Source organism: Lissotriton helveticus, chromosome 5_1 (assembly GCF_964261635.1).
Source record: "Lissotriton helveticus chromosome 5_1, aLisHel1.1, whole genome shotgun sequence".
Classification (NCBI taxonomy): domain Eukaryota; kingdom Metazoa; phylum Chordata; class Amphibia; order Caudata; family Salamandridae; genus Lissotriton; species Lissotriton helveticus.
Window position 1 is genome coordinate 1,058,328,375 of NC_136065.1, and position 24,928 is coordinate 1,058,353,302.

A 24,928-nucleotide genomic window follows, 5' to 3' on the forward strand; every position below is an offset into this window, starting at 1 on the left:
TCAGTCGCATGGTGACAGATTTGCACCACTGCCTTGAGTGCTACAGCTGTGGTGATATCTGATCCTTGGTAATGATTTTTGGTCATTAGCAAGCACGGATTATGTGAGTGCACTATGACTTAGGCCTGTCTTATGGACTACGATCTGCTGGGAGGGGCACCCAAATCATTACCCTCGAGTGGTAGAAAGGTACTGCCTTCACCGGTAAAGTACCCTTCCACCACTTGAAGGCAATGATTTGGGTGCCCCTCCCATTCTAAGCAGATCAAAGTCCATGAGACAGGCCTACCCTCAAGTGTGGAAGGATACTTCCTTCTCTGGTAAATAAGTAGCACGAGCACGGTGGTGGCATCATAGTGTTTTCGTTTTTAGTGCTCAGTAGAGCGAATAGGCCTCTTTTTAGCTGTGTCAGGAGTAGTGATAGAACAGTAGTGATTCCTGGCCCACACACTGGTAAAGTTCCATTGCTGTGTGCTTAACTCAGCCTTGGCCTGCACTAGATTATATGCAGCGCTGAGATGTATGTGTGCCTTTGGAAGGTGCAGTGCATCAGAAGATAGTGCGCAAGGCTGCATGTGTACGTTGGGATACACGTATCTACGCAGGGTTATATATGAGCCTGTGAGCTGGTACTACTTGTAGGCAATAGCGTGTGGTATTGCCTGAGCGCACAGGGATGTGTGGATGCCTGTGCGAGGGTACAGTGCATTGGAGGCTGCACACTTGTTTGTGTGTGCACACGCAGTAGAGCATGCGTACACACAACACACCAAAGATACCAAGTTCCATTTTGGGAAGCCCAGGGCTTTTGGGAGGAGCTGGGAGAGTTGGAGGTTTCTCTCAGATAGATTTGTGGATTGCTGCATTCCTGAGAGCTGGGTGAGACATACATTGGAGGAAGGAATAGCCTGGCTCTTCAGTGCACAACACTAGTGATACTTAGATTCTGGAAGGAGGTCACTGGTCAAAGGATCCTGTTCACGTCTGAAGAAGGGGATACGCTGAAAAGAGAATCATAAAGAGTAGGCTGGGGCCCTTTGGTAACCTTTTGATGCACATATCTTGAGGCTGACATCCAGATGTGAACCTCTAGTCCCTCATGGCCTGTGTATGGGGCTATCAAGATAGTAGTCAGTCCTGCTGTGATAGGCTGCTCTCTGGAGGAAGAGCACAATGGACGAGAGAGCATTTCAAAGTGGGCAATCCCCAGAACACGAAATTCAAAGACAGAGACACTAACACACAAGTATGTCTCTAAATGGATTATAAAGCTGTAGCTGAAGCTGTACATCAGCATGGAGAAGCTCATCACGAATCCTGCCTGTTTTGACCAGATAAAAAGTAAACCAAGTAAAATAAAAAGCAGAAAAAAGTAAGGGGAATCTGTGTGATGTTTGCAAAGTGTGAACCTAACTAAAAAAGCAGCGGAGTGCTTTATTCGGTCGAAGGCAAGCATACAGTTGATTAGTTGTAGGAGGTTGCTAGCTATTGAATTATTACACATTGTGATGTAGTGTTCATTAAAGAGGCATATCTTCAACTGTTTCCTAAATTGGAGCAGCATGGTGCAGTCCTTATGGATACGGGGATCTTATACCTGATCCTTGGTGCATAGATAGAAAAGGTCTACTGCATTCTTTGTTTTCTTTTTTACACTTCTTAATCAACAGTATGATGGTGGCCCAACAGCAGGAGCCTCCAGAGATGCTCTTTGAATCGTTGGTTACTTTGTCTCCCAGGTTGGCATAGTGGTCAGGAGTTGGTACTTGCAGTTAGATAAACCTAGTTCACTGCTTTCGAAAGCCTATTGATCCTTGGTGATCAATGCCAACAAAGCTGAACTAGTGCAGTGGCCTTTATTGTGGCCTCTATGAAATTGCAAAGAGCGCAAAATGGAGCTGTTAGGGCTATTAACGGCTGATGATACAACCATATCTCACTTGCAATGAGATCCTTACGCTGGCTTCTTCTGGCTGAAGTATTCAATGCATATAATTATCTGCAGCGGCTGGCTGCTCAATAAATTGTTTTCGACATTTTACTCGATGTCCCTACTAGGAGTCTCTGTAGTGCTAACCAGGTCAGTAATTATTCCAGGGTGCAACCTTAAATATAAGGGTAGTTGATCCTTCTATGTCCAGATGCCTTCCATTTGTAACACTCTCTAGATATGATAGATGCTCTGCCTTACTACTGGCATTCAGAAAGAAGCTTAAAGCAGTTCTGGCTGGCTAGGTTGCATTTAGGCCAGCTGCAAGAGAGCCTTCAGATGGTACTGGCACAATACAAATGAGTTAAAGAGCAATGCTACCCTGTAGTATTTTGCTGTATGAAGACTGGACTGAAGTGCGGATGGCACCTCATCTTTGAATAGCTTATATTTCACTTGCCTAAATACCTTTCCGTATGAACCCATCACACAAATGCGGAATACTATGTTGCCATCACTCCAAAATCTGAAACATTATGTACGTAAACTGTTTTTCGCCTACGTTTGTCTGCTAGAAGCAGCAAATGCTTTTATGTCAAGCGGTCCTATTGTTGTTATTTCATGCCATTATGCTGCATTACAATAGCAGAGGTAGTAGGGTCTGGGCCAATGCCCTTTGTAACACATTATTCTGTTACATTTGTTTGCTAGGCACAGACAGGCACTTGCCCCACAGCGCCTAGAAATTCTTTGCATGATCTTGGCAGCTTACATTATAGCATTGGCTGTGGTTGCTAGGTACTGGTGCAACTACAGTATTTGGATGGTTGCGAGATACTGGTGAGACACTTGTGCCAGCTACTTTTAAGTTCAGTTCGGGCCTGCCCCTTTCAACCCTTGACCTGCTTTGATCGTCCATAGGTTTGGACTTAGTGAATTGCATCTAGACTCATCCTACTGTTGTATTCCTCTCTCACCTAAATCCATTGGCTGCTTGTGTGTATTCTTCTGCATCCACCTAAGTGCCTATTGAACTGATGGAGAGACTACATTCCATCTACAGCCCCCTCTGCCCACTCCAGCTCCCTCCTGTGTGCCTCGTTGTGCTGTTCTAACGCGGCATACATTAGCATAGTAAATACAGACGGTGAGCTTTGCAACGCTTCTTAATTTATAGAATTTAGTAAGATCTCAGTCCCTGTATTCGTCTGAATTATTCTTTAATGAAGTACCTACACTATGGAGGGTTAACCTATCTTTCTTAAATCCCCTTTGTTCTGCGAGGTCTTTATTCTTTAATGAGACAACCTACTTTTACTTCGAACATTGATTGAGTCAGTTTCAATAGAAGCCTGATATGGTCGTTTTAAAGAGTTACCACGAGGAATCCTTTGTGAAATGTAATGAGTAGCCTAATTTTATTTTAATAATATGTCATTAAATCAATCCCTGCAGTTTCAGAAAAAATACCTAGTTTTCCATCTAAATTTCAGAGCATATCATTGGAACAAGGACTGTAAATCCAGCTTTTGTTGAAGCAGTGAAAAAATTTTTGCAGAAACATTACTCTTTTCTAGAATGTTCCAGTTACTGGGTCTTGTAAAATAGCTGATTTTGGCCTAGAAAATAATCTTCCATTCCCCGGAACCTCATAAAACATAAATATTCTGTTTTTATATTCAACAGGATCAATATGCAAATGCATTTCTACACGATGACAATATGAATTTCAGAGTCAACTTACATAGAATGGTAAGTGTATTATTCAGTGACAATTTTAGCTTCATAAAGTAAATCTGCAGATGAGTAAACTTATTTACTGAGCTAAGTAAGCAACCAACTTAATCGATTCCAGGACTTATTTTGTGCACATTGTGTCTTCTGTCTCCAGTTTTATTGTTCAGCTTTTAAGTGGTGTGTATGGTGCTATTGGCAGTAGTTAACCATAATAATCTCTCCATTAAATGCCTGGTAGAAGAGTGATGTGGTGTACACCCTCACTCTGTGTGCTGCCAGTGGTATAAAACCCTCCGGAGCCACGTGGTGTGCATGAAGAACAAGGGCTCGCCATCCCTGAACGAGATATTGAGTTTTGTCCACAGTAAGAAGAATCAGGTAGTAAATACAGAGTGTTGTCCTTCAGGTGCGGCACTGAGCACTCTTCTTGACAATGCAATAATAAAGCCTCAATCTGAGGGACCTTACTCCTCCCCTATGTAGGTCACCTTAACCGGCCTTATGCAAGGGGCTCAAGAAATTCCTAGGAAGGCCAAAAGCACTAGGTCAGAAGACCATCCACCCTCAGATTCTGATTACTTATTCCAGTGGACCTTGTTGTCATAGTCCAGGGGTGTGGTCTAAAGTGGCTACACACTGATAATCACCTAGGATCCAAATTACCTGCACAGGAGACCCTATTACACTGTCAAGTAGAGTATCCACACCTTGGCATTTTGGCCTATAACCGGGATAGGTAGCTACTGAGAAGTACAGTACATCCCAGTCAGTCAGAGGTGAGCCATAGCACAGACAAAAAGCTCAAGAGGCAGTCTTTCTCCAATTGTCAGGAACTCCCAAAGTCAATCCCTAAGTTCAGGAGGCAGAAGGAGCATTAGAAGCACTAGAAGGCATCAGCCCCTGCTGTGATAGCTCCCTTGCAATCCCGACCCCTGTCCTGCTGAGAGTGAGCTCCAATACCAGAAGTACACCATGACAAAGAGTTTGTGACACCACCTTGCTGGTTCACTTATTCAAGTGACTTGGCAACAATTTAAGTGGGTCAAGAGTTGAGCTATCATGAGTTTGACCATTGTACAATGGGCCTATCTTTTCAGGACTTTCACACCAGTATTCTTTCCTTGAGGAGGTTGTGGCAAGGACAACTGGAGGAGATGCCACTCTACTTCTGTCACCCCGCAAACCCAATTGCAAAATTTGACCACATGCTATCCTCCATCCTCTTAAACTTCTACCAAGATGCTCTAAGCCCAGTGCTGAAGCTCTGCTGCCTCCCTTATGACTTCTGAGGCCGGAGAATCATCCTACAGTACTCTTCCTGAACATCTCTGTGATTCATCAGTTCATGGTGCCACAGCTCTAGAAACGTTTGTGTATGTGTAGCATCTTCCTTTAGTTGTCTTTCTGTGAAAGACAAGAAAATAACAGAGCACTATTGGTGCAGTAATAAAACAAATGCAAGCTGGACAAGAGCCCATCAGTTGTACAAAGAATGAGACTCATTGCTAAAAGGACAAGAAATATTTTACTGAGAAACATTATTTTTTCAAGTGAGTAGATCTTTAAGATATTGGTGGCTCATAAATCTGGGGAGCCCAGGAAAAGACAACATACTCTCAGGACAGACTACAGAGATACAAGTAGAGTGCACTTTGTTACATCTGTTCCCTCTGAGATTCTAGTACATTCAGTTCAATTCCAAATAAGTTGATTACTAGAGTTTGCTACAAAACTCTTTTTTTAAGACCTGCCGTAATTCCTTGCTTGTTTTAAGAGCACTAGCAACATAGAGGAAAAGCAATTCTTCAGAAAGCAGATGTCTAATTAACCTAGAGTATGCTCATAGTCTTCTGTTTACCACATTGTGGCATTTGTAAGGCTTTGATTCATATTGTTTCCCTGACACGTCTCACCAAAGCCCAAGAGTTTGCTACATATCACATTGCCAGAGACACATACAAAGGGTTAAGTTGCTGTACTTCTATACCCGAGGATTGTTGTGTTTGAATCAAAAAACACCTTAGTGTACTCCAGTAATGTACTGTATTTTGTGTCAGTTTAAGGTGGCCTATCAGCTATAGTCGGTAACACAGTATGAATTGGGTCTATAAAAAAGGCAACAAGAACGAGGCCAAGAACTACAGACTCATAGCCCTTATAGATATTGATGCAAAATATTTTTCTGGGCTACTCTTGGAAGAACTAACCTCCTGGGCATCAAATAAAAAATTAATCCCTATCAACCAGACTGGATTTAAAAAAAATCTAGGAACCTCGACAAACATTCTAGCCCTCTCCCTGCTGATAGATGCTGCCATTAAACATAAAAAACCACTATATGCGTGCTACATCGACTTCACAGCCGCTTTTGATAGCATTGACAGAGGGAAACTGTGGTCAAAACTCTCAAAGTGGGAGGTGGACTCCAAACTGCTCAATTTATTGATCTTATTACATTCAGACACCTGGATCCGAATAAAACTGGGGGCCGGCAATTGTTTATCAAAAGAAATCCCGACCACAAAAGGACTGAAACAGGGGTGCGTTCTCGCACCGACCCTGTTCAACCTTTTTATGTCTGACCTTTCTAAAGATCTGGACAACTGCAACCATCACGCCCCAAAGTTAGGGGGTCTTACACTGTCGAACTTACTATATGCAGACGATCTAATATTAATCAGTCACACCCCAGTAGGCCTGCAACATCTTATCAACTCAACAAGCACATTCTCCGACAAAAACGGCCTGACCATCAACATGGAAAAATCGAAGGTGATGGTTTTTAATCACAAATCAAAAAAGCAAACATTTCAATGGTCTCTGCATGACCTCAAAATGGATACAGTTAAAGAATATAAATATCTGGGGATAATTTTTGATTCCAACGGCTCATTCCAGCGACATGCTACAACAATAAAAAACAGAGGGATTTCACTGGCCATCGCTTTAAAAAGTATCAAGAACAAAATAGCGGGCCCAAACTTAATCCCCTTGCTGGACGTATTTCGTGCAAAACTGTTACCATCAATAACATACGGCAGTGAATGTATGAGAGGGAGAGACGAGGTCATTCTAGACAATGTGGTCAGTAAAACACTCCGAATACTCTTCTCACTCCCCCCCCTACACCTCCCCAGCACAGTCAAGGCTGGAGTTTGGACTACAGAAGCAGCAAATTGCACGTAAAGGCGCATATGCAAAATGCTGGCACAAAATAAAGAACGCTGAACCAGACTCCTTGAACGTCCACCTTTGGAAAGATCAGGAGACAAACAAGGGATCTCCCGCCGCGGCCTACCTTCAGGCAGCTATAAAATCTCTTGCATTAAAAGACCTCTGGCACTCGAGCTGCTCACACAAGTGCTTCAAGCGCCTTGTCAACAAGACAGTGAAAACTCTTTCCATGGAAGAAGACAAACAGCATTAACCAGGAGATCACATGGGTGGTTCGTGATTCAAGGCTACACTAGCCCCCTACCTCAGCCATACCTCAGTACCAGCTTCTCAAGGAAGGTGAAGGAAGATTTCCTGCGGCTGAGGATGGGGGTAATTCCGTCAAAAGTACATCTACCCCCATGGAAACGCCAGGAATTGAACACCAATTGCAGGCTTTGCGACAACCCTATGGAGGACGTTCTGCACTTGTTATGCAGCTGCAAAGCTCTAGACAGAGCCCGAAGGGGCCAACTAACGCAGCTCTGGAACCAAAACGGTGTGCGAACCCGCAGACAAGCCCTGTTGATCAGCTTCAAGGGAGATGATATCCAATTAGCCTGCAGTCTAGTGCGCTTCATGAAAACAGTTAACACAATCCAAAATCCAGAACCCAGCGATTGAACTTGACTCAAAAAGACCTGCTTTTGCATCTTAAGAAAACTCTTTTTTGATTAACAAAGACTCAGCAAATCTTGAACTGCTCTTTCTTACAATCACAATGTATTGCAACAGTTTGCACGGGTCTCTTGTCCACATTTTTAACTCTCTTTTATTGTTTTTAACTGTTGATCATGTATTTACTCCAATGTTTTTTCTAAAGAGTCATTGCAAAGATTTTTATTAATCACGCAATAAAGTTATTATTATTATTATTATTAGAATTGGGTCTTTACGTATGCAAAACTGTACATTACCGAACCGCAATGATTTCTCAGTTAGCATGCTGTAGAAACCATGTTTTTACCACCAGTTTACCTCTAATTCCAAAAATATTCACAAGGGTTGAGCTGTATTTGCATCCTTCCCTTGGTCTAAAACCCAGACAAATATTTAGAATTCCATGAGCTGATTAGTTAAATGAAAGTATATGGTTTGTAATGTATTTCCGTTACATGAAGATGTAGACTAGTCAAAACAATCACCCTTGTTACACAGTGCTCCTAATATAACACCTAGGATGTACAAGCAGGCCTGCGCCCCCTCCACTTCGATCATGTTCCCTTCTCCCTTACTTTTGTTTGTTCTCTTTCTCTCCTCCTGATTCTGAATACAACTCTCTCTACAGTACATTGTACTTTAAAGGAATTGCAAGCTTCCATCTTTTGTCCCCTCTGAGATAAAAAGCTGTCATACTGATAGTCGCCTGCTGCTGATACGACTCTTCTAAATCATTTGGGGCTGATCCCTACGGGCACAGGTTGCTAACGAGTGGAGAAGACCATAAGGAGAAGGAGGAGGAGTAGAATAAGCTCTCTGCCCGTGCTTCTGCATGATCATCTGCACTGCTATGAGGCATGTAATTTCACAGTGAAATAAACATTTCTTGACATTGGCAGGGGTGTGCTATGTGCAGCCAGTTCGCTGGTACCGCTCTGATAATTAGAGGATTGCTGGATTGTAACATTGTAACCCACTTTAGTAGCACAAGTTTGGGCCTTCAGTAGATGTGCATTTAGCCTACGTGTATTTTATAACATGCTCTGTTTCTTACTTTCTTTCTTTCTTTTGCTTGTCCTTTGCTTTGAATTTACAAAAACAGGTGCATTGCCAAACCCATATGAAGTATTATCTGAAGCTGAAAATTCCAATGTCTGGGTTAATTGTGTTGACACTTCATCTATGTGATAGATGTTCACTACAAGTTATTACTCTCATTTTGATAACATTGGCCTCTAAAAATGTATTACACAGCACATAATGTTTCTGTGACCCTCACCAAATATTGTTGCTTACTGCATGTCCTCAGAAGTTGCAGGTTTTGACTTGTATGTGCAGACAGAAGCCTGAGCACACCTATGAAAATCCATGTGAGTTTAAAAAAAAAAAACGTTTCCTTGTATTCTTGTCTGCTTTAACATCCTCCACTCATTCTAAAATTGACTGGGCCAGGATTCTTCAGCTGAAATGAACAGTACCCTTATTTCTGAAGGATATATCTAACCACATATTCCTCAACTTGTGAATATCACCAGGCACCAGACTGGATCTGAGATGTGGAAACTCAAAAAGCAGTGCTTTCTCCACACTGACAAGTGGTGTGGCACAGCCAGTCCTCAACCCTACTGACTCAGACACAGTACCATTACCGCGCAGTTGCGCACAGAAATTGCACCAACATTTTGTCTCAGGCTCCAATCAGAGTCTGCCTTTTGGAGGTGGCAATTGGGGTGATGGAGAAGTGTGGCTCACTGGTTAGAGCAGGCAGACCCTGGAGCAGAGGTCAGACCCGGACCAGGGTTCAATTCCCGACGCGGCAGGGTCTTGAGCTCAAATGTCCACGGACTCGATAATTCTCGCTCCGGTGCCTGCCCTAATCATGGGTTCTCACTCTGCAACTCTGGGCATTAAGCTTGCTTAATCTCCACAACGGCCCTCCCGCGGCGGGATGCCTGGCTTTCAACTTGGGGATGCCCTGTAGGGGCTATCTCACAGGGAAAAGCCAGGACGGGTTCCCAAGGCAAGCGCCGAGATGCCTCCCCGGTGATTCGAGCGCTAAATAAGAACATACAACAAAAAAAAAAGTCTTGCTCACCCTGTGATGAGGGCAACGGGTCTGTGGACCTGACAGATGACAGTGGACTGGATACTTCACCCTTCACTGGATTGGTTTCTGCCCCTAAAACCATCAGCTGAGGAAAATATATTCTTTGCCACAGTTATTAGCAGGGTTGCTGACGTCCTTGATCTACATCTCCCAACTGGGCAAGTAAAAATACATTTTCCAATTAAGGTTCTTCTTAACTCTGACCGGAAGCCGACTGAACCTGTCTTGCTCTTCAGTGAGGCCCTCACTGACACGCTCTTATGCTAAAAGATGTTCTTACCATACGGTTAATTGATAAGTCACACATAACCATGGACCAGGTTCAGGCAAGTAAACATTTTTTAACTCTGCATCCAACCCCTGAGAGTTTGCTAGTGCAGGTGTCCACCAGCACAGTGGACCCTAACCTCTTTCTTACTGCTTCTCCTGAGTCCAAACATATTGGGACATTTGGAAAGAGAATATTTTCGTAGGCCAGCCTTGCTTTGAGGTCTGTCAAAGCCAGCTGCTTCCTGAAACGCCACACCCATGCACTTTGGCACATCCTTGGCGGGAGCTTACCGGCAGTCCGAGTACCCTTATAGTCCTCCTTCACCCAAACCAATCATGATGGCTACATGCAGCAAAACGTTTCATCTGATTTAGGCCTTGTCATCACAGATTGTCTAGGACAGGCTATTGGGACACCTGTGATGCTTCAGCACCATGCTTGGATGGAGTCGGCAGGCTTCTCCAGGGACATTTCAACATCCCTAATACACACGTCTTTTGATGAATCCAGTCTGTTTGGCAAAAAAGCAGACTTAGCCCCAGAGTGTTTTAAAGTGACCAAAGCCGTAGCACATTTCTTGGGTCTTTCTTTACCAGTTCGGCAATCTTCCCCAACAGTTATGTCACTTTCGGTGATATGCCTGGGGCATGGCATATTTGGAGCACCAGGCACCACTGTGGTCCCAACAGTCCAATAATGTAATCAGGTACAGCATGTCTCAGTTCCCACCACTCTGGTATCAACCTCAATAACTCTTTAGTGCACCCTGCGTGGCACACAACCATCTTGTAGGAGGCAGGGTCTGCCACTTTCTCCAGGGGTGGCAGAACATCATTTCTGATAAGTGGGGCCTTGAAATGATCCCACTGGGCTGTACCTTGCCATTGCTTTTTTGACCTGCCACCTCCTTTGGAGCAACTTTAGCTGGACCTTCTGTCTATTTTGTGACAGTGCGTGCAAGCTCTTTTGGCCAAAGGGGCCATAGAGATGCTTCCGGCCTCAGAAGTGAGGACTGGTTATTTCCTGTACTGAAGAAGGATGGAGGCCTTCATCCTATATTGTACCTTCATCCTCTCAACTCCTTCCTTTGACAGAAAAAATTCACAATGCCCATGCTGGCCTAAGTTATATCTGCCCTGGATCTAGAAGCCTTGGATGGTAGTGTTTGGCATGCTGGATGCCCATTTTCACATTCCTGTCTTGTAAGCCCACAGGCACCACTTGCATTTCAAAGTGGGCAACAAGCATTTTCAGTTTGCTGTGCTTCTTTCAGCCTTACCAGTGCTCCTCAGATGTTCACAAAGGTTATGGCAGTGGTGGCTGTCCATCTTCGGAGGTCAGGGTTACTAGTCTTCTCCTAGCTTGATTACTGGCTGTTGAAGGTGGGTTCACCATAGTCAGATGCAGACCACTTCCAGCAGATGAGGAATCTTTTTATAGCACTGGGGTTCACCGTCAACCTGCTAAAGTCACACCTGACTCCTTCACAAAGGCTCTCTTTCATTGGGTCTATCCAGGATTCTGAATGTTTTTTGACCTTCCCTTGATATCCAGGAGTCCAGGACATTTGGGCTGTTGTCCCGATGTTTCAAAATCTATCCTGGCTTTTAGTGAGGATCACTTTCTAACTTGGTCTACTGACCACCTGCATCTTGCTCCCTGACCATGCTAGATGGCACATCTGAGCTTTGCAGTGGGGTCAGATGTTGCAGTGGTCCCAGCACCAGGGGAACATGTCAAATTTCTTCAAGGTTTCATAGGAGACTGCAGAAGATCTTAATTGGTGGGTGATCAACCTCAATTGGACTAGCAGCAGTCCCCTCTCCCTCTGCCACCTAGAGTTGATGATGTGACGGACGTATCACTACTGGATTTGGGAGGTCATCTGGGAGATGGGCAGATCAGAGGTCTCTGGCGCTCCTCTGCATCTGTTTGCTAGAGTTATGGGCAATTAGGTTGGCATTGAAGGCCTTCCTGCTAACCATCAATGGGAGGCTGGTGCAGGTTCTCATGAGCAACATCACTGTCATGTGGTACTTCAACAAGAAGAGGGGTGGGTTCTCGGGTCTTGTGACAGGACACTCTGAATCTTTGGAACTGTCTGGGTCAACAGGGCATTTCCCAGGTTGTAAACCATCTGACAAGATCTGTGAATGCCAGAATGGACAAACACAGCCCCCATTGCCTAGCGGCTCACCAATGGCAGCCATACACAGAGATGGCATAGGGTGTTTTTCAGCAATGGGAAGAACCCTGGGTCAGTGTCAACACTTTTGCCTGTTGGAGCTCCGAAGGGTGCTCTCTCTCAGAGACACATTCCACCCTGAGCGGAGAATGGGAGTCCTGTATACCTTACTTGCCGCTCCTGCCCAGAGATCTGAAGATAGGAAGAGCCTGCGCTCAGGTCATCTTAGTGGCTTTAGATTGTACCGGGAGAGTGTGGTACTCGGAACTTATGGACTTGAGCATCTGTTCTGTGATCAAACTGCTGCTTTATGGTGTCCTTATGTCACAGCAGCAGGGCAGGGTCTTTCACCTGACCTGCACAAATTGCACCTCTATGCATGGAGGTTGAGTGGCAGCAGTTGATCTCCTTTGATCTTCCTTCCAAAGTCATTGATGTGATCTTGGCAGCCAGGCGCCCTTCCATGAAATCTCTGTATGTCAGCCACTGGGATAAGTTACTGGGATAAGTTGATGGCTTGGTGTGGCACTTGCAATATGGACCCAGGTCAAAGTGTCAGATGTGTTATTGGTTATTTTATCTTTGGCCAAACAATGACTTACAGTGGACACTCTAAAAGGTTACTTGTTGGCCCTCTCAGCCTTTTTACATTTGCTGGACCAGCCATCTTTGTTTAAATCACATGCTTTGATGAGTTTGCTTAAAGGTTTGCAAACCACGTGTCCACCAGACCCCTTTGTAATGCCACAATGGAACTTGAATTTGGTAATCGCTTTTCTAATCTTTACCCCTTTTGAGCCAATACACACTTGTCCTGTAGGCCTCTTGACCTTGAAAACGGTCTTTTTAGTTGTGATAACACCAGAGCTTCACATTAGTTTGCTTCAGACCCTCCCGGTCCAGCCCACTTAGCTACATTTTTAGAGACAAACTAGTGTTAAGAACTCTGGCTGTGTTCTTGCAGGCAGTGATGCCTTTTTATGTCGGACAGGCTATCACTCTTTCAATGTTATTTGCTCTGCCTCATCCCTCATCCCTCGAAAGAAGATGAGAGCCTTCATCTCAAAGAATATCGGTTGGGAGATCAGCTCTTAGTGGGGTTCCATGGAGCAAAAAACAGGCAAGGCCAAGCAGAAGTGGACCATTTAACAATGTATAGTTCCCCGTACTAAGATCTGCTATGCATTAGCTTAAAAAGCAACCTCTGGAAGGTCTGAGGGCTCATTCCAACAGAGCCAAGACTGCTACCACTGCATTGGCACGTGGATATCTGTTCGCTCGCTACATGAGCATCAGTGCACACATTCACAAAGCGCTATTGTCTTGACAGCCTGGTCCATCGGGATGAGTTTTTTGCATGTTCTGTCCTGCAGGACTTTTTGTTTTGAGCCATTCCACAGAACCAACACCTTGGAAGGTACTGGTATGGTATCTATTCACAAGGTGAGGAATCTGTGGTTAGAAGTATCAGTCAGAAGACCAAGTGACTTACTTTCAGTAATGCTCTTTCTGATGGATATTCTATATAACTGTAGATTTCTGACTGCCCTCCCACTTCCCTGCTCTGTGTAATGGTCTCCTTATCCATCTAAAAATGTCCCACTTTAGGAATCAGCACACTATTCCATCCAATCTGCTGATGGGCTCAGGGTCTGAGGGTGCGGGCAAGCTTACAAAGGAAACTTACGCCAGCGTGTATGGGTGATGCTTATATACGGCTCCATTCATCACTTCTGGAGTAGAACGAAGTTGGCGTGGATACGCACAACGCCACCTACTAGCCCAGAGGAGCACTGCTTTGCTTTTTGAGTTTCACAAGCCAAGCTGATGGCTGGAGATCTTCACATAGTGAGGAATCTGCGGTTAGATTCCGTATCCACCAGAAAGAGCAGTAACATGTTCTTATTTGTGAGCGATTTTGTTTTAGCCTGTGCCACACCTCCTAAGGGCTCTGTCATAGTTGTATACTGGGCCGGCCTGGCAGTAGCAGGCATCGGCCATTTGCCCAGGAGGCTGGAACGGCGGGCCAGTTTTGTTACTGGGGGCCAGTTTTGCAGCAGTAATGCAACATCGGCCCCCCAATAACAAACGCAACATTGCTGGGGGCCGGTTTTGTTAAGCCGCAATGCTTCACGGTTGCCACCCTCTACCTCCACCCCAGGGGTGAGGGCCGGTTTGATAACATTGCCAGGGATGCTTTGGGTTCCCAGTCCAGCCCTAGTTGTATAGGTACAGCACACACTCAGTCACAAATCAGTCACAGAGAACATATTCTGCCACGACCGGTGAAGTCACTATGCAGATTATGGTCACATTAAAAATACAAACTAGACCACATTTGATTACTCAAGGTTGACTGATATGTACAAATGTCAGAGTTCACCAGGTACCTGCAGAGTTTGGTGGGATTTAATGCTTTTTGAGGAACATAAATGAGCTCCAAATTCATACGACATGGACAAAGCCCAAACGTGGTTCTGTCCAAGAAGCAGAAGGGCACTATCTTTATCAGCTATCGTTAAACAGCATCACCATTGAGGGTATCCTGCCTGCCACAAAAATGACAGCACTCATACTCCTTTCATGAAATTGGGAAGGAGACTAATGCTGGGGGAATTGCACCTGGCACATATCGATCAGACATGGCAAAGACATGGGCTCAAAATGACTCTGTTCCATGAAGTTGATTGTTAATGTATGTTAAGGCTGTGTTATTTTTATCTTCAAGGTTGCAAATTAAACTCTCAGAATTTTAATGTGTCTGATGGGTCTTACAGATCACATTTAGAAGGGAGAGCAGTTGCGTACAATTTTTTCTCAGTTCAGTCTAAAAGGTTGATCAAGTTTGAATACAACAGAGTATAGTTGTGCTCAATCTTGGCAATGTAATGCTAATTTATGTATTTGTGTGCAGTGCACAAATTGCACATATTATATCCTTGACTATGAGTACAGGGCTAAATTATGGCATTCCGAGTCTGCACACAGATTGAAAGTATGATAATTCATTAATTAGTGCACCCCCTGTCCTTTTCCCCAGGGAAATTTCCAAGGACATGACCTACTGAAATGTAATTTTGGAAACTCATGGAAATTTTCTGAAGCATGTCTTACTATATATATTCCTCAACATACCGGTCAGTTATAGAAGGCGCTCAGCATAAAGCACAGTAAAATGAGGGAATGACTGAGTTGATTACCAGGGTTAAAACTAGAAGCACTGTGTCCTTCTTCCATTCGGAGGCAGAGTGGGTCCAGTTTAACTTGGACACCAGGTGCTAAATGACGAGTAATTGGTTTGGGGGTCAGTTCTGATGGACAGTTGTGGAACTGTAGTTGTATGCAAGTTATAGAGGTCCCTTTTAACGGTAGTCATAAATTAATTCATTGAAAAGTTTTCACCGCCTTCACTCTACCCCTAAGGTGATGCCTACATTTGAGTCAGAAATTGTTAAGTGCATACCTTGTTCTGCCAATGAAATAGATTTTCTTATACTTGGTGTACTGCTCCTCTGCAGTGCGGAAATACTGGTCCGCACGGTTTACCTCTCTAAATGAAATAGCCTCCATGGGGCTACTATCCCTCTCATTGCTCTATTGGCTCCTGTGGCCGATTTTTCCCAGAATCCTCAGATCGTATATGGCCGTTACCCTGATGTTGGTGAAGGGAATGGTCGAGATGCGCTGGTTGAATGCTTTCCTCTACTGCACAGGGACTGGCTGAACGATCTTGCCTATTACAATGAAATGTCCAATACCTACTCCACCTCAGTACATCCTGCAACTAGGCAGCGTGAGTTGCAGGTTCCTTCGTCATCATTTACCCACCAAAGATAGCACACAACTTGTCCATTAAATCTCACACTTGAATTATGTTAAATGTCTTCCTACATTCCTTGGACATGGTGTTATTATAATGTTAATAACACTATACCCATGTCTTATTTGTAACCTGAAAAGTTTTTACAGTCTGGAATTAACTTTTAATAAGTTTCTGGTGCGAGCGATTCTAACATGCTGTATAGTAAGGAGACCATTATCCCCAGATACCGCATGGGATGGTGAAATTTATCAAGAATGTAACAGATCATCTCATTAATCCAACATGTATGTGATTGTTGGTAGTTCTCATTAATTGCTAAAAATCTTCAACTAAAGTTTACAAATAATTGATACATGCAAAAAGAGGTGCTGTATGCACCTGTTTCCACATGTCATTCTCCATTTTTTATGTGTCCATTTTGAATATGAGTTTTTACTGAACCCAGTAGACACTGCACTCTGGGGTATTGATATTTACTGGGTGCAGTAAATTCCTCACTCCTCTCCCGCCCACTCATAAACTTGGTCTACATGAAGTTCAATTTAATGTGAAAACCTTTTAAGTTTAGTTTCAAGAAATGTACTTTGTAAAGGTACTATGACCATGATTAGCATTTAAACAGTTGGACACCTGAAATTGTGTGAAAGGATGCATTTATGTTTTTCACCCCAAAATACCTTTACACATACTGATTGATTTACTCTATCTGGGGGTCTAATAACTTTTGCAGCCAGTGATAGTTTGGAAGGTATAATGATCAGTACAAATTTGCATATGATCCCCAATCAAGTGTTGGTTCCAGTCATATCCTCTTCAAAATTACAACAGTGTTTTGTCTCCACTGTTAAAGATACTATCAAATTGATCACCTGCTGTCGTCAATTATCTACAGAGATCATGTCTGAAGAGCATTTCTACCTTGATTTAAGAATCTTGGGTGATGGTCGGCTGATTAGGCTGTACTGCCAGTTTGTGGTTTTATTGATTTGTGTGTACAATTTATCTAATTTAATGTTTTGTTAGATAAAAGAATCCCCTAAAAAGAGATACCCTTTTTAAATAATTATAATAGTATTCTAAAATATTGATCTTATTTGAAGAACAAGATGGAGTTATTTGGGTGTAAAATAAACCCTTTTACTTGTGCTTTAAAAACCTCAATCACTCCCAGTACGATGTAACAAATAACCAATTTCAATCCTAATTCAATCTGGTGCATTTTAATACCTCTACAATTTAATTTGAATACAATGCAGAATATATAAGAGTGGAGTCAAGTGTAGTGTTTTATCCAGTTTAAGCGGTTAACGTTTATTTTCATAAATGGAGCAGAACACTATAAATGTCTGAGTTACATTAAAGTATTTTGGGTTTCTTGCATTTACCACATCTGAAGGTGCGGTGAGAGTGCAGCTCATTCCAGATCTTCCAACTTCCTCAAACCTTTTACCTGTTGGGGAGGGGGCATGGCCCTGATGGGAGTGAGGCTTTATGCCGAGAACTTCTTGAGAGACACCAATGCCTCTCCTTAACAGCACCCCCTCTTCAAAAAAATTAAAATCTTGCTGTTACTGCTGCAGATGTCTTGGGAATTTTTCACGGCTCTTCATAATCCTCAAGAAGTATACAAAACAGTAATGAATGGAATGCTTGAATTAATCTCAGCCATTGGTAATCTCTCTGGCCGCATCCCAATCCGTCTTTATTCTACACACCATGCCTCCCCAGTTTGGACCCAGCAATATGCAAATCAGTCTTGACCCTGCTTTAATAGAACCAGTCCAGCCCAAACTGTCAAGCCACTTCCTTCCTGAACCAGAACACAAGCAACCCAGGACTGGTTTTGCCCTAGTTATGGGCTCATCAGTCAGGTACAGCTTGGTTCCAGTGACACAGGGTGCACAAGACCCACGTCTGGGCATACCCGTCCAACTTACGGGGACACCTTAATAAATCTCAGCTGCTTAGAGCATTCAACGACGTGCATAATACTCACTCCGTGCTGGGGTTTGCAGCTCACCTTCCCTGCCACTATGTGATATTGGCTTTTCACCTTGTGAATGTGTGAAGGAAGCCGATATCGAGTGGCACGCTGTGACACTGTGTGAGTTGGTAGGTCGGTCATTAACATTTGGTTGTAAGATCTTCTGTCTGTAAGTATGTGAAATGTTGTGTAAATAGACAGTCTCATAGGGAAGTGGGTCTGAGATGGAAAGCTCTGGTGTGTGGTTGAGTTTTATTTATATTATGCATCTTACAAAGTGCAAACCAGCTGTTCTAATAGCCGTGTGTTGGGCTTGTCTAACCGCTGAATTTCAGTATCTGTTCCCTGGCTGTGGATTTCTAATGGACAAGTACATATTTTTTTAAAAGACATTTGTTTAGACTACATTTTGTTAAAGTTAAGAAATAGGGGTGCATTTGATTAAGTTCTACACTGCTTTGGAGGGGAATTTTATCCGAACGTCCTTCTGACGGGTTAAGAGTACATGTGGTGAAAAAGTCGTCATACTGCCACCATGTCTTGTTTGTCCACTCTGGATTTTTTAAATTTCTTTATATTTTTTTAAAAATTTAAAATCACTAACCCTGATTGGTTGGTACTTTTCTCTTAGCGGATGTGGGACACACACACAGATCTCTACATGAGATGTCTTAACCCTGTAAGATATTTTAAAATGCAACCTCTTTGTGATCAATTAAATAAGTTAGAACCGATTTGGTGTCACATTTTTCCTTGTTGTCCATTTGTTATCAGCAGATATAAAAAATTTATCAGTCGACCATTGTGAGAGCTGCGTACATGCAGAGTCTTTCTCTGCCCACCTGCAAATGTGGCATCTGCCGCAGAGCTCAGAGCAGCGTGTGGGAGGCCTGTTTATAGCAGCTATTTCTTAGAAACACTGGACAGAATAATGCCACCTTGCTTGGCGCAGCTTTATGAAGCTGTTGCATGTGTTCGAAGCCCTGTTTTCCTCAGACCATTGCTTTTCACACTTCTGGGATCACCAACCATTCCATTTGTCAAGAGTACTGGTGACACTTTAAATGTACATGGTATGACTTTTTATTACTCTATTGCTATTCACTTTTAACTACTACACGTGAGATAGTTGAGGCCGTTGTATGTTAGAATAGTTTTGATGTAAATATCCCTGACTTTAATAATGCATCCTAAGTATTGTTTACAAAATTATCCATCCATTGGGTGTACATTGTCAATTTTGAACTCCATTGACATCAGTGCTGAAAAGGAGGATCGCGCCGGATCTCGGTTTCGGCAGCTAATTCGGGGAGTTGGCCAATGTGGGTAAATACGCTGAATTCGCCTGGTGTCATTTTCCGACACCTGGATACAATTCAACAGCTCCTGCACATTGTCTGCAGGCAGAAAAGGCGCTTTCTTCTTCTCGCTTCCATTCAGTCCCAAAACAAAGGCCTAATTTAAAGGACCATCAGCCCTTCTTTTTTAATTATTACCCTCACTGGGAGTTATCTGGAGTCTATTATCTAGATGCTAATGGAATGAAAAGAAACAAAGGCGCACAGCCTATCACTACACAAGCACTTTAGAGAAACTATGACTTGGATGCACGTTTTTGACTTTGTTCAAAACCCCTATGTAAGAGATGTGCATGCACTGTAAGGGTGCAAGATTGTCCTGTGTGTATGATCAGTTACTCTAATAATGATTTGAATGGCATGTACTAATTCATTTTCTATTTAGTGCTGTTATAACGCTAGTCATCCCAGTGTAGGAGTGCTTTCCATCACACACAGTGACACAATAAATCGTACACGTATGTAAATCAATGTATGGGAAATGTTACTTAAGATAATGAGGTTTATAAGATGTAGGAATTGCATATTGTTAATATTTGTAGACATTATATGTTAAGAGTGAACAGTCTGGAGAAACATAAATTCAGAATATAAAACGTAACGCAGTGATTGTGGTTGTCTCTACTAACAAGACTTTATTAAATCTAAGAAGAGCCTTTCTTTGCAATCTTAGAATTGCAACAGATTGAGAAAAAATAATAAGGATCTAAACCCATGACTTACAGTCCTCATGCAGCATCTTGATGCCTGTAAATAGATCACTGTGCTATATATTACAAAGATTGCAACTTTTGAAGTGGAAGTAACAAACTGATTTCAGTGTTAAAAACAGTAGCCCACTTATCGGTCTGCATAAAATACAAATCTGTGATCTGCATGTTACACAGTATGATTTGCAGTAGGCACATTAACCCTCTGGGCTACGTTCTGAGTCAAAACGGAGATTGGAGAAAACAGAACTGTTCCATAGCTGCATTAATTGCCAGAATTATTTTTCCGCTATTATAATTCCTTGAAAATGTGTGCTGGGCACACACAACGATCTAAGCAGCCGGTGTCCTAACCATGTAAGATATTTTATACTGCAGCCTCTTTGTGACCAATTACGTTAAAACAGATTTGCTGTCGCATTTGTCCTTCTTGCCAATTTCTTTGCAGCAGGTTTTTTTTTAAATTTATAAGCTAACTGTCAGACTCTGCTTTTCAAGCTCCGCCCCTTGTGACTCTACCCTCATTCCTCCGCTACATCTTGACCCCCAAATTGTGGGTTTGCCGGAGTAAATTGCTTCCAATGCCAGCGCTGCCTAGGATCACACAATTTGGCGAATCAGAGATGCTGGGATTGTTTCTGGATTTTCCAGTTTCAAACTCTGCAATTCACCCACTAGACTGCTATCTCTTTCTGCAATCAAAGTATAAGGCTGTGTGCTTATTTTTTGGAGGATGAGATTAGAGTCTGGGTGACTGGCAGATTCCACATGTTATATTGGGCAGTTTTACATAGCACAAACCTTGCCCAAGTGCATAACTGCATTTCACAGCAGATACAGAATACTTGCATGTTCTGTTTTTTGGCACAGGGAGATTTGCCAAGATTCAGAGGATGGCAGAGTGGAGGCCGGTATTGGAACCTATCGTTGTGATCAAAGCTCAGCTTGTTTTGGGTCAAGGAACGCAGATGTCGTCGAGCTGACCAGAGAAAGGCATTTTTCTCAAGCCTGGCTCATTCTTTCAGTGGTTCACCCACCTAAACGATTAACATGATTGATGTTCACACTGGTCAGTGACTTGGAACGCAGCCGCCCAGTCAAAGAGTTGGCCTTTTATTTAAACAATAAAATATGCATTAGTTTGCCGTTTGATATATCCGCTCCTTTTTGCCTGGGGTCCTTCCGAGTCTTTGGAGAGGCAGTGAACCAAATAAGATCGATGTCCCTATTGTTTAACAGATTTATTTTTTCTGTTCATATAATTGGCTATTCTACAGTTATTGTGAATTACACATTCTATGTGTAGGTAAGATTTTAATTGAATATTTGTTCTCATAGATTCCTTAAATTAAGCACTTCCCAAGTGCCGAACTGGTTCTGGGAAATTATCTGTAGCAATGTGGAGCCAGCTCCACCAAATGTCAGCGTTAGCAATGGGTACCTCACAATTTCTACAGAAGTACGCAACATTCAAATGTATTATGCCACATGCAAATGGGATGTTGGTTCCTTTTCATCCCCTAAACAGATGCAGGATCTTGAGTTGCCCTGGTTTCTTCCCTGGTTCTTTGATACTTTTTGCAGTTTTTTTTCTTAGACTTAAAGTATGTTGTTACCCAAACTGTAAAGTCCTTTTTTAAACATATCCGGACTTTGCAGCATTTCAGCTCCACTGGATGTGATCGGCTTCACTTCAACTCTTGACAACGTCTGCCTTGTACCCACCTATTCATTCTCCAAGCCTGCTCCCGCTTCTAAGTCAACCCTGAAGTTTTATTCAAAGATGGACATGAAGCTTCCAACTTCGGCCTCAAACACAATATTGGAGTCAACACCATCTGCGCCATAGCTGAAAGTTGGTGGGGTCTTCAAAATTTAAGCCTGCCACATACAATTTATAAATTACAAGATCCTAAACCGAACATTATCTTTAGATAAAGGAATTTCCCATGGTTCTTTCCACATCCAGGCCTGGAACATTCCCGCGTGTGAAAGATCTCCTTGGTTTGGATTTGAACCCTTTCGCATTTCGGATACCGGGTATTAATAGAGCGCCTGGCTAGCCTTAGGCATCCCTGCGCTATTAGTGACAATAAAAGTCAGAAGGCAGGATGATTATGGCAAAATTTGGAACAGCCAAGTCTTTAACTGTTTATGAAAGGTAAGATGGTGTGGGGTGGAACATAATGGAAACGGGAGGGCGTTCCAGAGCTTAGCTGCATTATAGGAGAACATGCGGCCCCCAGATGGTACTCTCTTAATTTTTGGGACCACTCCCAAAAATTGATCTGCAGACCGGATGTGCATCGTGGATTGGTAAAAAGCCACCAGAGATCGATTTATCTTGGGACCAGTTGTGAGGGGTGCGAAGATGCTTGATGTGTCGACAGTTCATTGTAAAACATTATTGATACTGTTCTGGACACATACAGTGTCTGCTTCCGGCTTATGGGGCATTAACATTCAGTAGTTCGGCATGTCAAGTGTTCAGTGTGAGTCAGCTTGAAATTGCACAACTTTTGAAAGATCTTTTGTAAATTGAAATTCATTTGTGAAGCACAGATTATTCTTTCCATAGCATTTGCAATAGCTGGGTACATAAAGCATGATCTTATTTGAATGTAGGTTCCAAATCCTTTTACTGAAAATGTACTGCTGATGCCAGAGGTTGAAGGTCATAAAACAAGTGTCAAAACTATGATAAATGCAATAGGTGTGGGATCAGAGAATTTTCGGACGAAGGAACAAGAAGTACAGGAACCTGTTAGTGCAAAATGTAATAAAAATAAAGAACTGGGAATGCCAATCCCAATAGATGCCACCTACTCCAACCAGGAGGAATCGGTGCAGCAAATTAAGTGTGGTCAATTGGCTGGAAGAACTAAGCAAGGCACAGCAATGGACATAGCAACATTTAAAATGAGAAGGTGACTTCACATGGTCCCACGCATCTTTTCATCATTTCTGGATAGGTGCTGTATAACTAGCCCATTGTTGTTTTATATACACCAAGTTCTGTTATATCTTAAAAATGATGTCATAATTGTCGGAGGCTTTTCTTTTTTCTATTCTTGTATTTCTATTCTTGTTCTAATGTGAAGTGTCCTCTTTCATTTATGTGTAGTGTATTAATTGTACTCGCTGAATAGGGAAAACAGTTATTTGTGCTATTTATTTGTAATAAAAAAGAAATGAGTGCTAACTTCTTACATTAAGTTGGAGTAAATCCACTCTTCCTCCCTATTTGTGAGGGGAGACCCTCAATTAACAATATAATTCTTTCTCCTGACCTGGACGGCTAAAATATCCCTAGTTGTGAACAAACCTGAATAAATCACGTCTTTGTACTTAGTCAAGATTGAATTTACCAATAGGGTTCCATCATTTTGATTTACTGCTGTGTCTCATTAGTCATGTATTTTTATGTTTCATATGACATGATATGGGTTCACAATGGGACAGTTGGATCATTCATAAATCTCACACACACTGTATTATTTTCTCAGCTTTTGAAGTTGTTGCATTCTATGGGCTCAGGTTCTTGTGTTGGGTTGTTAATACAAATGAGTGGGTAATAAAAATATGTAGATGTAGTTAATATTTTATTTATGAAAAATTTTACTGAAATGTAGGTCTCCGGCATTAAACCATTTAGTAAAATAAGCACATATGATTTTTCATACTGACCATGACTGGCTATTTGAATATAATAAAGCCTTTGTCATTTGAAAAAACTAAATAGGTCATGTAAAACATGGATTAATATCTTATGTGAATGTTTTGAGCTAGTTCTATTTTAGTAGTTGTGTTTAGTTTCACACGTCACAATACATCTTAATAGAAAAGCCAAAGCAACCTAGCTTATCAGTTGTTATTAGGTTGACTTAAATGTCAGTTTGAAAGTTGAATCAATTCATTGATTTTTGTTTGGTCCTTCTGTGTTTGAAGCCAATGAGACACAGGAAGAAAACTGCTGACAAGAACATTCCCTGTCGGCCTCTCGTATGCGCAGTGCTGGGTAAGTGAAAATTACTATGATCTCATTTTGCATGCTGTCATAGCTATACATACGCTAAATAAGAGAGACGAAGGGCTGAGAGACAGCCACAGCAAAGGTACACATATTCACCGAGATAAGGCTTTAGATATCAGGCAGAAATGGTACTTCCAGTTAAAAATACCAAGCCTTGTTCATGACTTTTTCACCACATGTACGGCAAGTAGGGTCCATTGTCAATTTTGGGTGATGCCTAAGCCATATTGACTCAGCCTAACTCGGTTGGAGGAAGGGGCGTGAGACCCAGGCTTCCAATTTTACCAAACTAGTATTATAATTGCATGCATCATATGACCGAAAACAAACAAAAAACATAGTGACTATTGTAGCATTATAACATCCAACTCAACTGATAAAAGGAAGCTACTTCTGAAAATATTAACTACATGAATAAACTGATGGACAGATTAAAGTTAACTTTTATTTATTTGTTTTATATAGTAACCACACTGCAGTGAGGCTGTTAAAGAGCATTAAGTGAAGGTTGTCTGATCTTTGATATTAAAAGGGGGATCCACATTATAAGGGGACTTGTTGAGGTAGATGGATGGGAGCTAAAGGTACATCCATCTGCAGAACGAGAAAGTTTTGAAGTCAATATTGTTCTTGGATATCGGGCACACTATAGCATTTGGTAAAACTTGACTGCTTTGGCTGGGCGAACCAGACTGTTCATGGTGGGTGGTCAAGGGGCACACTGTGAGAGAAGAATTTTGGAGGTGCAGCTTGCAGAGACATCTATTGTTGATGCACTATTGTACAGGGAACAAAACAAGTAAACTGGCACTGGATGATATTTTGAATACACTAGAGGTATTCATGTTTTTTCACCAGCAGCTCATTTCTACTGCATTTTCCTCCTGATGATGAAGTGCCCTGTGCTTTAGAAACCA

At 42.4% G+C, this 24,928-nt stretch overlaps 1 protein-coding gene across 1 annotated transcript in view; it reads left to right on the forward strand.

Moving 5' to 3' along the window:
• ARMH3 (armadillo like helical domain containing 3) overlaps nucleotides 1-24,928 on the forward strand; it is a 693,715-nt gene that overhangs the window by 356,276 nt on the left and 312,511 nt on the right. Inside the window, exons 17-18 of the mRNA XM_078643614.1 lie at nucleotides 3,617-3,682; nucleotides 23,927-23,996. Coding sequence (XP_078499740.1) covers nucleotides 3,617-3,682; nucleotides 23,927-23,996 — 136 coding nt within the window. The remainder of the gene's footprint in view (nucleotides 1-3,616; nucleotides 3,683-23,926; nucleotides 23,997-24,928) is intronic.